The sequence below is a fragment of the Phlebotomus papatasi genome, chromosome 3, assembly GCF_024763615.1.
Source record: "Phlebotomus papatasi isolate M1 chromosome 3, Ppap_2.1, whole genome shotgun sequence".
NCBI lineage: Eukaryota > Metazoa > Arthropoda > Insecta > Diptera > Psychodidae > Phlebotomus > Phlebotomus papatasi.
The window spans coordinates 76,089,830-76,104,722 of NC_077224.1; the positions used below are offsets into that span (position 1 = coordinate 76,089,830).

The 14,893-nt window shown below is 33.7% G+C and overlaps 2 protein-coding genes across 3 annotated transcripts; one reads left to right on the forward strand and one right to left on the reverse strand.

Moving 5' to 3' along the window:
- Positions 1-441: 441 nt before the first annotated feature.
- On the reverse strand, positions 442-1,108 carry LOC129805833 (putative RNA polymerase II subunit B1 CTD phosphatase RPAP2 homolog). Its single transcript, XM_055854037.1, has 2 exons — positions 920-1,108; positions 442-859 (listed from the first exon to the last, which is right to left on the reverse strand). The coding sequence occupies exons 1-2, from the start codon at positions 1,021-1,023 to the stop codon at positions 457-459; spliced, it is 507 nt and encodes a 168-aa protein (XP_055710012.1). The 5' UTR covers positions 1,024-1,108; the 3' UTR covers positions 442-456.
- Positions 1,090-12,158, forward strand: LOC129805815 (cyclin-L2). 2 transcript variants are annotated; one of them, XM_055854000.1, is made up of 4 exons: positions 1,090-1,483; positions 1,718-2,023; positions 7,083-7,753; positions 11,210-12,158. In XM_055854000.1, exons 1-4 carry the CDS (start codon positions 1,268-1,270, stop codon positions 11,436-11,438), a joined length of 1,422 nt encoding a protein of 473 aa, XP_055709975.1. In that variant the 5' UTR covers positions 1,090-1,267; the 3' UTR covers positions 11,439-12,158. The 2 variants fall into 2 exon arrangements, with proteins under 2 accessions (XP_055709975.1, XP_055709974.1); XM_055853999.1 differs by having other exon boundaries at positions 1,148-1,483; positions 11,184-12,158.
- Positions 12,159-14,893: the final 2,735 nt, after the last annotated feature.

Below are 14,893 nucleotides of genomic sequence, written 5' to 3' on the forward strand. Positions count from 1 at the left end.
TTTCATTGAATTTTGCTCAGCGGAAAGCTTCTCGTCCTTAAAGGGTTAAAATAAAACTGTTCTTTGGTTTATATATGAAACTATTTCAGTCAATAGAACTGTATATTACAGCGTTTTCACGGTCCAAACCCAAACCAGGATGTATTTTAAACTTACGAAGGGTGCATTTAATGTTTTGAACGGTAGTGTACGTTTTATCCACGAGAAGTTTGAATTCAACAGACTTTGGATAAAACCTTTTTTTTAAATTTTTCCTTTTTTAAGCAAAATTTTCTAAACTTACTAAATCTTATTAAAATAAACCTCTTTTGAGAAGTTTCACCAATTATAAAAACAGAATTTTGAGTGAATTATTTATAAAAAATACTCGATTTTTAGATTTCAAACATAACCTAAAAAAGGTAAAAAAAAACAAAGCATGGAATTGTTTAAATTTTTAATTATTTGTATTTATTATTACTCAATCTTGAGGAGTTTAAACTCTGGAATATCTTCAACGTCTCTCAGCCAGAGTGGACTGGTCAAAAGCTGGAGTTTAAGGTAATTGGATGCCCTGAAGCACTGATTGCTGCAGAAATTCTTCCTTTCCGTGATATCGTAAACCTTGTTCGAGTGCATGGATATGTGAAACTGTTGCTTAGGCACGTCCTTTAGCTCCTGAGAGCACAGAGGGTAGCCACATAAACTGATAATTGCCCTTTCTTCAACGATATCCTGATAGTGGCACTGATTGATGTCCTGAAGGGATGCTAAAAAAGTATTTTCTTCCACTTCTTTCTCCAGACACCGTTCTACAATACTCTGAGCTTTAGCTGTGCAGTCTTTTTTCTTCTTAAGTGCTTGCAGGAGTTGTTCTTTACTGGGAAAATTAAAGTTCACATTGGTATTTTAGGGTCAAAGGGATTTTGATGCAATTTACCTGTAATTCTGCGCTCTTTTTGGAAGATTCTTCCTCGTTAATTTTGCCGTGGGTGATTTAGGACGAGATTTAGGTTTTAAACTTGTGACTTCACAACTTTCCATCGCTTAAAATGAGGAATTTGGAAAATTTTGTAAATTAATGCAATTGTGTTATTGTTTTTCTCACAGCATATACTGACAGCATTTTTATCCAAGCCAAATTTGCCACCAGGGCGGCGCTGAAATCGCCACAGGGAGCGCTGACATCGTCATCATCGATCATCAAGATGTCCGTCATTCTTGTGAAAACTCAGTAAAACGTTTTGATTGTGGAGTGAAAAAAGGTGGAAAAACTAGTGGTTTCACGATGACTTCGACGAAAAATGAGGAGTCTGCGGCAAAGCCAATGGCTAGGGTGTATGGGCAGATAGTAATATCGCTGGAGAATTGCTTGCTGCCGGACACAAAATTGGAACAAACACCATCGCAATTGGATGGCTTGGATCGCGAGACGGAAATTGATTTGCGAATTTTGGGATGCGAATTGATCCAAACGGCTGGGATATTGCTAAAATTGCCTCAGGTTGGTACAAAATCACTGATTTGTCATTGATTGAAATTTTGATGTGTACCTGTGCAAATTTCTCAATCTAACCTCTTTCTCAAAAGGTGACTGTGTTGGCAGCACCCAACCACCCACCAAACCCCATTCGAGGCTCATTTGATTGGGTTGATGATGAATGGGGGTGAACGGACACAGAAATTGTAGTTCACAATCGCTAAAAATTTTGTTGTATAATTATCCCAACAATTTCAGGTGGCAATGGCAACAGGGCAGGTACTATTTCAGCGTTTCTTTTATTCTAAATCATTTGTCCGACACAATATGGAGACCACCGCCATGAGCTGTGTTTGTCTGGCGTCCAAAATTGAAGAGGCGCCCAGACGAATACGCGATGTTATTAATGTTTTTCACCATATAAAACAAGTCCGTGCACAAAAACCTATTACGCCTATGATTATTGATATTAATTATATCACACTCAAGACACAAGTTATCAAGGCCGAGAGGAGAGTACTCAAGGAGCTGGGTTTCTGTGTTCACGTCAAGCATCCCCATAAGGTGAGTTCTTTAGTGATAATTCTGCTTTAGCATGTGAAAGCTCAGATTCTTTCATTAAAATTTTTGACTTGTGAATTAGTGCCATCCGTACAGTGACAATAAAAATTATATGGTCACTTTGATTAATTTTTCAAGATCTGTAAAGTAACTCCAATAAAAAATTAAATTATCTGTAAATTACTAAATCAGTCGATATCATCATTAAAAAAAAACCTTTTTTTTTGAGAAATTAGATGGCAAAGCATCCCGACTTTGCAGAATGCTAAAAATTCTGACAATCGAAAATAAAATCCTAATTATTTGTCTTCATGGTTGCACGTAATTTAGCAATTTTTCCTGCCCCGTTTTTGTTTTTCTCCAAATGATTTATAAATTCCCCGAAAGATTGGCTAAAATAGATTTATAACCGCTTGAAACTGGTTCGAACTTGAATTTGTCCGGGATTCAAAGACCTTTCCAATGAATCCAAATTTGTCCCAATTGGCTGATAAATACTATTTCCAGAGCAATTTAACCTTGAGAAATAGGTTTTGGGGAAGAAGTAAAGGAATTTTGATATGAGAAAAAAGTCTGCGTAAAATTTATCTGAAAGCGAAAAAAATCGATAGAAATAAAAAATGTAGCCGGTCTAAATGTCCGGCAGTGACCTATCTGAATTCTTCCATGCCATGTTACCGTGCTCGTTAAAAGTCGTGTATAATATCGGAAATTTTGTGTTGTTAATTTTAATGGAAATTACAGATAGCCATACTGGTAACACTAACCCCGTTCATTCACGATACCATGATGAATATATTTGCGCCAAAAAGACATAGGGTAAGTGTGCCAAATTTCGGCATAGTTGCATGCAAGTGGCAAAGTCTCAAGTTTGAAATGTAATATTTTAAATTCTAATTGATTTTTTTAATTCTTTCTTCTTAAAGAGTGTTGCTTAGAACCTTGTAAAGAGTTTACCGTTTTTATTTACTCTAAAATCATTCTTAATACATTTTAAAATGAATAAAAATATAGACATAGCTTTGATACCCTATTTCGGCCACCTTCATTCTCATAGTTCCTTGCCCTTCGGGAATTCTTTTGCCGAAGCTACATTTTTTGTTATTCTTTTGCATTGTATAATCTCTAGAGTACATAAAATCTAAAAGTTCATTGAAATTCGAGGAATAAAAAAGGTAACCGAAATTGCAAGCTTGCCGAAATTTGGCACACTTACCCTAATAGAAAGAAAAATTCACATAAAAAGAAATTGTCTTCTTGATATCTTTGTCGGAAGACGGATAGCTGTCCACTACACACCCTTTTACTTGAATCTTGTAAAAATACAAAGAAATTAAATGCAAATATCACTTCAAATGAAACGTTCTTAAATCGCGCGCAATTCAACTGTGAGAGAGAGATAGAGACACAAATAATACAATTGACAAACGTCTGGCGGCGCTGCGGTTGCAAAAAATCTCTAAAATGCGACAAAATATTTTCTTCTCTATTTTATCCTTATTAGCAGGTCGTGTCCCTTCTTGTGATATGTACTTTAGCATTCCTTATTAATCAAAATAGTGTTGTACAAAAGGATTTTTCTCAAACCTATCCTGAATTTAGGGACAGCTTAAAAGAATGTGAGTCTACCAGCTCAAAATTTCATCTCAATGTTTTTGTTGTAATATCAACAATTATTCACAATTAAGACAAATAACTGTAATTCAACTAAATTATTAAAAGGATTTTCTTGTGAAAATGACTTAAATCTAAGGAATTCAACAATTTTCACATTGAAAAACCTCTCATTTTCTCTGCGTGAATTTTTTGCGGAATTTCGAAGAATGCCAACAGGCACCACCAAATTCACTTCGGCATTTCTTTTAGCTCAGGCCTGCGTCTAGACAGACTTCCGACTTAATCAGAGAGACGGCTTAGTGGAAAATGATGGAAAAGTACTTTAACCCTTTAAGGACGATTGGGTCACCGGTGCCCAAAAAATGAAATTTTTCCTACGGTCATCTAAAGTTTATGTCTAGATCTAAAAAAAAAAAACAGAAAACATGATTTTTTTCTGACCCTTGATTTTTGACCTTCTCGTACTTAAAGGGTTAAAGGGTTAACCAGAAACTGTGTGCTGCAGAACTATACCGCCAGTAAAAGATCTTGCATGGAGCGAGAGGCGGGAAATATAAGTTACCCGGGAACAGGGAAGAACATTCACCAACCGGCCTCTATTTCAGGTGGAAAATCTCAACACAGAAGGAACCTTTGCATTTTTTAGCAATATCGCTTATCATTAAAATTGCGCTTAGTATACAAAAGAGTGAAGCAGGTCACTTTTTAATAAAGGCACTTTCAAAATAGGATTTTTTCTTCTATTTTTAAATGGAACTGTGCCTTTTTGCAATTAGTTTTGTGTTCCAGTTCCATTTAAAAATGCTATGTTAGTTAATTAAAATTGATAAATTGAAATTCAAAATAAGCAGGAAAAATAAAATTGGAAATTATTTTAAAAAGCCTCAATTAAAATTATTTTATTTGCCTGACATTTTTAATTTTAAATGAAATTTAATGATTCCACTCATCTCTAAAGACTAATGGATGGATTTTTAAGTGCTATGTACTTTTTAGCAAGTTTTCAAGTATAATTTTCCGTAGTGACGGAGGAAAACTAAAATCAATTATTTTTATCAAGAAATTTTTAAAATTTAATGAGAAATGTAATGTACTTACTAGTTTTGCTTTCTTTTATTGCTTGAACTCCACTAAGGGATTGGTATTAAGGTGGATTGTGGAAAGGGATACACTTAAGGAAAAGTTAATTTCAAATGCATTTTTAAGCCGAATAATTTCTTTTTTTCATTTTCTTTGCATCATGAGATGGCTTGTGAAATATTCTAACAGAATCTTAACAGTTTTTAATAGATATTTCAACCAATTAATTGGAATATTCCATCAAATTAGAAAAACAACACATTTCGAAAAGATGGACAAAACCTAGAGACCAAACGTTTAGAGATAGAGACTTGGGACCTTCGGGGAACCCCTCCATAAATCGATCCAAAAGTCTCTCCTTCCCCTCGCCAAAACCATTTTTTGGATAGTTCAAAAACGCATTGTGCGATTTTTTTCATTTTTGGATAAGTTATTACAAGTTACCTAGGTGAAAATTTCTTCCATATACAAAACTACCGTTGAATAATTTCTAATAGGGGAAAGTTGGTCATCCTTTGAACATTGAAATTATTTTCTTTTTTACCTAAAGGCCTCTTGGAAGCAATTTTCGTAAAAAATTGCGTTTTTGACAGATTTTTGAAGTTTCCACCTACGGCAATGCAGGTAATTTCCTTAAAAAGAGCAATTTTTCACGAAAATTGCTCCCAATGTGTAGAAATTTTAAAGCAAAAATATCTAGTCATGTCGAATAATGAATATAGGAAAATATATAATAATTAAATTCAAGCTCTTAAGTGTGTTATAAAAGTACAACAAATAAATTCAATTTTCTAAAATTTTCATTTTAAAATTTTGAAATAGAAAATTTGCAATAATATTCAAATGCTGATGGTATTCGAAAACTAACCTGCTTCCTTTAACGCGTTTTCAAGATCAAAATCTAAAAAGGCTTTCATAATCGTATTTCTCAACCGAATGGAGTTAAAATGTAGACCCGTTGTAAAGGGTTTGGAAGTTCTGACAAGATTGAATCAATTCCAATTTTTTACGAATCAATAAATAATTTTAATCCGAAATTCAATAAGATTAATCCTAAGTCGAACTTGTGAACACTACGTATATTTTTTACTTAACAATCGGCTCACTAAATGACTTTTTTAAGAGGAAAATGATGGGAGTGAACATATTGCTATCTATTCAAGCTAATCAGGCACTTAACCCTTTAACGACGAGACAGTTTTCGTGGATCGAAAATCAGCAATAAAAATGAAATCAATGTACAAAACTAGTAAAAGGTTTTATATTTGACCTTCGAAAAGCCAACAGTATCTGATTAGGTGTATTTTTTGTCTCTATGAACGATAGGGACAAAAATAGCCTAAAAATTTAAGTAATTTTTCTGGCAATACTAATGAATGATAATTTTCAATCTAATGAAAAATATTATGTTTGAGTATTGTAGTTTTTTTCCCAAAACGGTTTTGCTTAAAAAAAAATGGAAGTATAAAAAATATTTAAAATTAATTTTCATTATGAAAATTTAAAAATTCGTCATTTTTTAGCTTAAAAATTTACTACATAGCAAATAGCTGGAGATTTCCAAAAAATATCCTAGATTCCTTGAACCTTCTATTTTGCAATTATGTACAAACATAAGGAAAAAATAACTTTAGGTAGTCAAGAAAAATTATTTTCTTTATGGGACACCGGTGTTCCAATCGTCCATAAAGGGTTAAAAGAGGCACGGAATCTATTTATGTTTTTTTTTTTTTTTTCAAATGAACACAATTTCAATATAAATTCAACATTTGCCGCGCCGTTCAGATTTTCAATTATTAAAAAATTATAAAATTTTTTTATCGTAAATATATTCATAGTTTTTTGAGTTAGGCAATATATTTTTTAGTAAGATCTTGAATAGGCACACAATATTAAAAAATAAAATTTTTGAATAGTTTTTGAAATAAAAGAAAAATAAAAAATATGTTTCAAAACCGATTTTGCAAATATTCGTTATTAAAAAAAAATTACGTGAAAGCTAATGTACGAAAAAAATCTAGAGGGATCATTTGCAAAATTGTAGTTCACCTACAGCCTACTATGGCTGCACGTATAGTTTCGATAGTTTATTTATTTATTTTTTAAATCAGCGATTACTAAATTACAGCAGAAGGCTTAACGCAATTATAATCAAAATAATGATTAGACTACATTCCCATGAGTTTCCCACTAAGCCGTTTCCCGGATTCAGCCGTAAGGCTGTCTAAGGCCTAGGCCCTAGGGTATTGCACTAATCCCACTAATAATTGTGAGCAATATGAAAGAATCACAGCTAAAAGTCTGCAAACAGATTTCTAGACTGAATTTAGTTTTGGTTAAATTCATCTGATTTTTTTTTTGGCAGTTAATTGTGATGTACCTCCAAGTGCTGGGCTTCGAGAAGAACCAGAAGATGATGCAGATGGCCTGGAACTTCATGAATGACTCCCTGCGGACGGACGTCTTCGTGCGCTATCAGCCCGAGACAATAGCATGTGCCTGTATCTACCTCACTGCACGCAAGCTGTCCGTCAATCTCCCTGCCAATCTACCCTGGTTTGGTGTCTTCTGTGTCAGCGAGAACCACATTTTGGATGTTTGCTATCGCATCTGTCAGCTCTATCGGCGGCCCAAGGCCAATGTGGAGAAGCTGGAAGCTGCCGTTGAGGAGCTACGTAAGCGCTATATGGACTCGAGAACAAAGACCCGGACAACGGGTCAGAATTCATCACCGGTGCAGCACAGTGTGGACAGGAGCAATGGATCGGCACACAATGCCTGGAGTGGCTTTATATCCCGTGCAGTTCCTATCCAGCCGGATGTCAATGATGATGGGCAGAAGACCAGTAAGTCCAAATCACGGACACCGAGTCCGTCCAATGATGAAAAGAGTCGGTCCAGGAAGAAGCTGAAGGTAAATGATAGGCGGTCCAGGAGTCCATTGGGGAGGTTGAGTAGCAGCAGTAGCAGCAAAAAGAAGTCGCGGCATTCTTCGCATTCGCCCAGCACATCACCTTCGCAGAAGCACAGAAAGAGGTGAGTCACACAAGTTTCTTTTTTTCTTCTTAATTTTAATTTTAAGGCTGATGAGTCATTCTTTTGGGGCCTTTCCAACAGCCCAAATTTGCAAGATTGTGAAAGTGATATTTTTGTCTCCAAAGTGAAATTGCAAAAATGCAATTTAAGGCATTTATACAAAATGAGTCGTTCCAGGTGTAACAAAAAATTGTGAAAAAATTACCTGAGTACTCTTAAAATTAGATTTATTATGTGGCCAAAAATTATTTCAGCGATTCTTGTTAATATTTCGAATATTTTAAGACAATTGTGATCTTTCGTGTAAAATATTCGGTGAAAATTCAACTAATGGCCTCTACACAGTAGAGAAAATTATGTCCATATTGAGAAGAGTTTTTCCTACACAAACGTAAGGAATTTACTTCAATATGGACATAAATTCCTCTAGTGTGTAGAGTCTCTAAAGCGAAAAAGGACATAAATTTATTTTGCCTCAATGAAATGCTCATTGTTTACAAGTATGATTTTTAGCCTGATCCTCCAGATCCAAAATAAGATGAACAGATAAACTTAGATCAGTTTATTGTAGGAGAGATTCTTAACATGAGCAAACACGGATTGCATGCAAAATTGATGTGGAACTAAAGGATAGAGATAATATACAGCAATTTGGAATCAAATTTCTGAAAAATTGCAAACTTTTTATTTAAATCAAAATATCGTTGGTTGACTCAGCAACTGTGCTAACTGCATTTGTTTTGTGTCAGCATTCGTTGTAAGCAACGCATCGCTGCGGGGCGTTTGCAAAGAATGCAGTTAGCACAGTTGCTGAGACAACCGACGATATTTAGGATATAAATTAACTGACAGAAAGATTATAGTGGAATATAGACCAGAATCTCCTCTATAATTTTGCCCCAAAACTTGAACTTATCGGTCACTCGGTAGCCGAGATAATTAAATTTATTTGTTTTGGAACACGTTTCTTTTTATGACAGCGGGCATTTCATCCATATGACGAACTACAACAATAATGTCAAAAAATTATTGAATTTTGTAAGAACATTCTTATAAACCTTGTTTGAAATAGCGTAGTCGGTGGTGATTTTTTTGAATTTCCATCCGAAAGTGCTCATTGAGACGAAATAAAAAAAAAACAAAATTTAGGTCAAATGCTAATATTAGAACCGGAAATGTAGGGTGGGAAATTTTCGAAATTTGATCCTTGATAACTTGGGTCAGGGGTTATAGATCGACTTAAGTATTTCACGCTAGATTGGTATAATCTGCGGCTACAATATACTAAAATTTGAGCCCGATGCACAATGGAGGTTTTGAGTTATTTAACTTAGAAAATTGAAAAATTTTGTTTTGAATAATAGCGCTCCTAGCGGTGGTTTAACGAATTCCGATGTTAAAAGGGAAGTGGCATTTCATGAGAGCTCTCCAAAACGTCCCCACTTTTTCAATTCTGACAATTAGAACCGGAGGTATGGCCATTTTAATAATTTTTTTTTTTGGTCTTCATCAGATATGTCGAGCTCAGAGCAAAAATATCCTATGCTTTAGCCATTTGATATGTGTCATTTTTACTCTGAGCTCCACATATAACCTTTACCGAAAACCGCAAGTCTCGAATCTAGGGTCGCCTTCGCAGAGCATTTATTGCTATACGGCGGAAAAATGAAGGTCTACAAGAAGTCTTTCAGAACTTTCAGATCATTTCAGGCTCATAAAAAAATTCACTGGAAATGTTCAACTTCTGGAAGTCGTGATATCGATTAGAAATTAGGTTTATTAAAACTTACTCCGGTTTTCGTTGACCCATCACTTTTTTGAGGCTTATTTGCAAAGAAATGCGCTTTCAAGTGATAATATCAATTTAATTGTTATTTTTATAGGAAATGTTTTTTTTTTTCTAAAAATTTTCCATTGAATATTTTTTTCGGTATTGATAAGAAAACTGTGATATGTAGGGGTCTCTATTGGGAGCAATTTTATTCAAAAATTGCATTTTTGACAGAATTTTTATGTTTGTACCTACAACTATGCAGAAGATTTTCTAAAAAAAGCAATTTTTGATGAAAATTGCTCCCAATGTGTAGAGGCCTTAAGAGATGCACACAAATCTTTTTTTGTAAGAAATGTTCTTGGTGCTTTAGTTTAGGGTTTCTACACATCTTGAGAAATAATCGTCAAAATAAAACAGTTTGACATGAGTTACTTCAAAATGCTCCATTTTGACGAACATTTCTTACAATGTAAGACATTAGGGCTCTTCTAGACTTTTATTTGATATTTTTAGTTGAAGTTTAAAAGAATTTGAAAATCAGTTTCGAAAGTCATAGTGGCCAAAGTACTTCCTGTTAGAATTTTAGAATGTTGTAGCAGTTGTATCTACTTTAGTTTTGTTGTGGGGAAAATCAAAGTGACGAGGCTCACTTCGCTATAATTAATCTCTTAATAATAGGGTAAGTGTGCCTAATTCCGGCCAGCTTGCAATTTCGGCCATCTTTTTTGTTCCTCGATTTTCCATGAACTTTTAGATTTTACGTACTCTAGAGATTATACAATGCAAAAGAATAACAAAAAATGTAGCTACCACAAACGAGATGATGTGAAAAAGATATTGGAAGAATTCCCGAAGGGCAAGGAACTATGAGAATAAAGATGGCCGAAATGGATACCAAATCAGTGTCTATATTTTTATTCATTTTAAAATGTATTAAGAATGATTTTAGAATAAATAGAGACGGTAAACTCTTTACAAGGTTCCAAGCAACACTCGTTCAGAAGAAAGAATAAAAAAATCAATTTGTATTTAAAATATTAAATTTCAAACTTCAGACTTTGTCGCTTGCATGCAACTATGCCGAAATTTGGCACACTTACCCTACTTTTGTTTTTAGTGTGACATTTCATAAATTTTTCGCACCATGTACAAAAATGTATATTTTGGAAACATCAAAATTCTGTCAAAATGATTTTTTTTGACAAAAATATCTACAAATCTAATGGACACTACACACCAGAAAAAATATGTCCATATTTTAAAGTTTTTCCTACACAAGCGTAGGGAATTTGCTTAAATATGGACATAAATTTCTCTAATGTGTAGAAGCCATAATGTGTTGAAACCATTTAGAGGCAAAAAAAAAATCAATTTTAGCAGTGTATAATCCGCATAATTCTATAAATATCGAGAACTTCGACTAAACAATTATTTTTCGAAAATTTCATAAATAGCCATAGTTCTGTGCAAAGAGAATTTATATTTTTTCTCAGTTTATAAAATTGTTACACTTGGAGAACGGGTTAAACCATTTCAATATTTCGAATATTTTCTGAATTAATCTTGCAAGTTAGATTTAGTTATGCTGTATAGCAATATATTTTTTAATAAATAATAACCCTTAATGATATTTCACTCTGTCGTCCCAATCAATAGATTTTCCCTGATGCTTGATCTTTCAGTGACAAGAAAGGCGATAGGTCTCCTATTGGAAGTCGGGACAAGTACATCAATGGTGATAAGCACAGCAGCAGCGGGAAGGACTACAGCAATTCCAAGGATTACAGCAAACGAGATCGTGAACGGAGAGATCGAGATGGCAAGGATCGCTCTTCGAAGTACGATCGCTACAGTTCATCGAGTCGTGATCGTTCTAAGCATCGGGCAAGATCAAAGGATTCACGTCGCTGAAATAGGAAGGTATATTCTTTTTTTTTAATAAACAGATAATTGGGAGAAATGTCAGGGATGGGATTACAAATTTATTAAATGATTAAGGTACAAAACAATCACCTCAAACTAAAAAAAAGAAAACAAATTATTGGAGGGTGTTTTTCTCTAATGATAATTTTAAAGTTTTCGCCTAAATTTTTCTTGGGCTGTTTTTTGAGGTTTTTGTTTTAATAGAATATCGATCATTTAATTCACTTTTAAGTCCTCATTTTCCTTTTTTTGTGGAAAGTGTTAATTTCTTTGAGTGTCTTATTCCAAAAAAAAAATGTTATGCTTAATTCTCACATCGAAGAAGACAAAACATTTCAGGGGTGAATAAAATTTCTTAATGATCGAAATAATTGTAGACCAAAAAGAACAAGAAAAGTGTGAGAAAGTCAGAAATACTTTATTTCCTTAAGGATAATATCCTAGTAAAAATATTAGTTGAATCAATTAATTTTTGATTGCCTAGATAGAAAGAATATTTTTTATAATAATTTTTTTTTTTTTTGAACAAAAACATGAAAGTGAAACTGAGGGTTTTAGCTGAGCTTAGTTAAATTGGGAGGGTATTTAAAGAAAAAAAAACAAGAACAATCCCCAACGTGTACAGTGTAAATTTTTTAGTATAAGGAAGTCCAAAAAAAGATTTAAAACATCTTTATAAGAAAATAAAAAAAAAATATCGAAAAGAAAGATTTTTTTTAAATACATTTGTGTCAAGATACAGGTATAAATTTTACAGGAGTTTAAATATTCAAAGGTTTCCGAGATTAATTTTAAAAATAAGGATAACTTTCCAGGAGGTTATTGGTCAGAATGGTCAGAATGAATAAATTAAGGTTGAAGCGATTCATCTTCCCTAAACCAATTTAATTTGCACACATTCCGAGTTTCAAGTGCTTTTAAGGTTCTGTAAGGAATCTCTGCTATCATACGCTAATCTGGGCTTATCACTGATATCTCCATTTTAAGGACCTTGAATGCTGGAAGACAATAGAAGAAAAAAAAAGTTCGTTGAAGGACATTAATAAAACACCGATTATGTAGAGCGCTTAATTTATTACGAGCGTACACAGCCGGAGTTTGCCCAACAGAAAAGATTTTCGAAGATCAATTTCGAAAGCCAAAGAAAAGACATCTCTACTTCTAGTTTTATCCGTGTAATGACTGAAACCAGGCTCATTGTTCATGTCCCACAATTTAACTTCCTTCTTAATTACTTAAGAGACATTCTTACTTCTTGATAATTCTGCAAAGTGGCTGAAATACTTCTTGTTCGAATTTCAAAGTGTTCAAGTGAAAAAAAAAAACACCGAAGCTTAGTACCTGTTTCATTATTATTAAATACCTTCAAAAACACTGAGTAACCAGCTTTTTACTGTGACATTTCATAAATTTTCCCCACCTTGTTCGAAAATTTAGTATGAATATTCGAAACTGTAGGGGAGACAGGGGTAGAATTAGCCAGCAAATGAAGCTTTTTTTTCGCGCATGATTTGTGAAAAAATGATAAAGTTTGTCTAATGTTTTTATGTTTCATAAGTAGCATTAAGATATTGGCTGTATAAAACCGTATAGTTCAGAGCTCTCAAATCCTTGGCTTTTTCTAGAGAGGATAATGAAAAAAGTATGACACATTGGCTACACGTGCCCCGGCCTGGGTAGATTTAGCCACTTTCGGGGTGCTATTTGCCACCAGTTTTCCAGACGAAATTTTAAAACTGGAAATACCAAGTGTTATTTCACTTGATCCACTGAAGCCCACTGATACTAAATATGTAACTTAAACCTAATGAAAAAGGCTTTAGCCGACTTTTTATGACATTTTTGTAATTGCGGCAAAATTGATGAAAATATCCTGAAAAAATCTATTTCACAAATTTTTCATCCGAATGGCAATATTGCTTGGAATATCAATAGGGGGAGGCTTTGAACTTTCGCATACAAAAATGATGTTCAAGTTCAGTGATTTTTTCTGACTACCATGCAAACTGTATGGATTCTCCAACTATGCCAAAAAAATGTCTTACTTATAAGGTTTATAATCCCACCAAACAAAATTCCAGGAAATCCTTAGATTTTCCTCCAGAGGAAAATGAAAATTTAATGGCGATTTATCCGATAGATGAATCAAGTTTCTATTATCGCACACGATTCACGCCATCATTGAACACCCCATTTTCACCGTAAATTTTGCACCGGACACTAAAAGTTGCACATCATTGTTTAAAGGGAACTCTAATCTACTTGATTAAACCATTTTTATATAGAATAAAACATTTTAATATCACTTTTTTGGAACTTTTCTGAGAGATGTTTTATTGACATTAAAAACCATTTTTTGATTGGTTCTACGGGTTCTACGAGAATTTCACTCCGGAAACGGTTAAATCTGATGAATACTTTCTTAAAAAGTCCAAATATCACCAAATTTACACGAATCAATAAGTTTTTAAAGCTAAAAATTGACTAAAACTCTGCAAGCGAGAAGACCACACAAGATTCCACCATTCCTCCACGGAGCCAGATATGCACAAAAACGTTTGAATGCGCATCATTGAAGATTTCTCTGTTCCTGCAGCTGCAGGAATCGGGATTTATCACAGATATTGAGCTTCAGCAGGTGAACAAGCTAAAATTTTCACAAAACATCTTCTTACGGACGCAATTTATTTTCTTTGTCATGCAAAACAACACAATAGTGAGGTTATGTCAAAGATTGTCAAAAAACCAGTTGTAAACTGTATGAGCTTATTGCAGATGTGATTCTTTCATTGCACATTCAGTTTGTGCAAGCTTGAAAAATATTTTTATATCAAAGAAATGCAAAATTGCTTAATAATTACTCAACTGCAGTGCAGCCTATTTGAGTCAAATTACTTCTTGTTTATCAACTTTACGATTTTTAAGTTTTCCTTTTTAGTGGTGGATCAAATCGGTAGATTACAATAGATGTGAATATGAGGGATCGTATCTAAAATGAAGTTTCCTGGAAAATATCTGAAAGAAGCAGTCTTCTATGTGCGATCGATGAATCTGAGTCAAGTTTGTGAATTTTGTTCCACCCACAAAAAGTGCCTGTTCAGCCTAAAAGATTTTTACATAAATCTGATTCCTAATAACCCTTCTACCCTTTGTGATAGTAGTTTTTCAGAAAAGTGATATTAATTCTGCACAATCGTATGAAATATTGCACAGCAAAATTACAGTTTTGGACCTGTTTTTATTTTTTGTTTCCTGAAACTAGGAAAAAAGGATTAGACTCTCAATTTTTTCAGGAAAGATGGGATTTAAGGTTAGCTATTACAATATATAGCCATATGTGAGATTCATAAAGGAATATGGGAGAAATATGAAGTATCTGAAGGTAGCGTATGTGCGAACGATCAAAGCCTCCCCCTAGTATTCTTTCATCTAACAATTATCCA

Excerpts from the sequence above, each read along its gene's own strand:
- LOC129805833 (XM_055854037.1), bottom strand. The coding sequence starts at position 1,023 with ATGGAAAGTTGTGAAGTCACAAGTTTAAAACCTAAATCTCGTCCTAAA. Across the intron at positions 860-919 it reads AAAAGAGCGCAGAATTACAG|TAAAGAACAACTCCTGCAAG; the intron begins GTAAATTGCATC and ends TAATTTTCCCAG.
- LOC129805815 (XM_055853999.1), top strand. The coding sequence starts at position 1,268 with ATGACTTCGACGAAAAATGAGGAGTCTGCGGCAAAGCCAATGGCTAGG. Across the intron at positions 1,484-1,717 it reads TATTGCTAAAATTGCCTCAG|GTGGCAATGGCAACAGGGCA; the intron begins GTTGGTACAAAA and ends CAACAATTTCAG. Across the intron at positions 2,024-7,082 it reads ACGTCAAGCATCCCCATAAG|TTAATTGTGATGTACCTCCA; the intron begins GTGAGTTCTTTA and ends TTTTTTTGGCAG.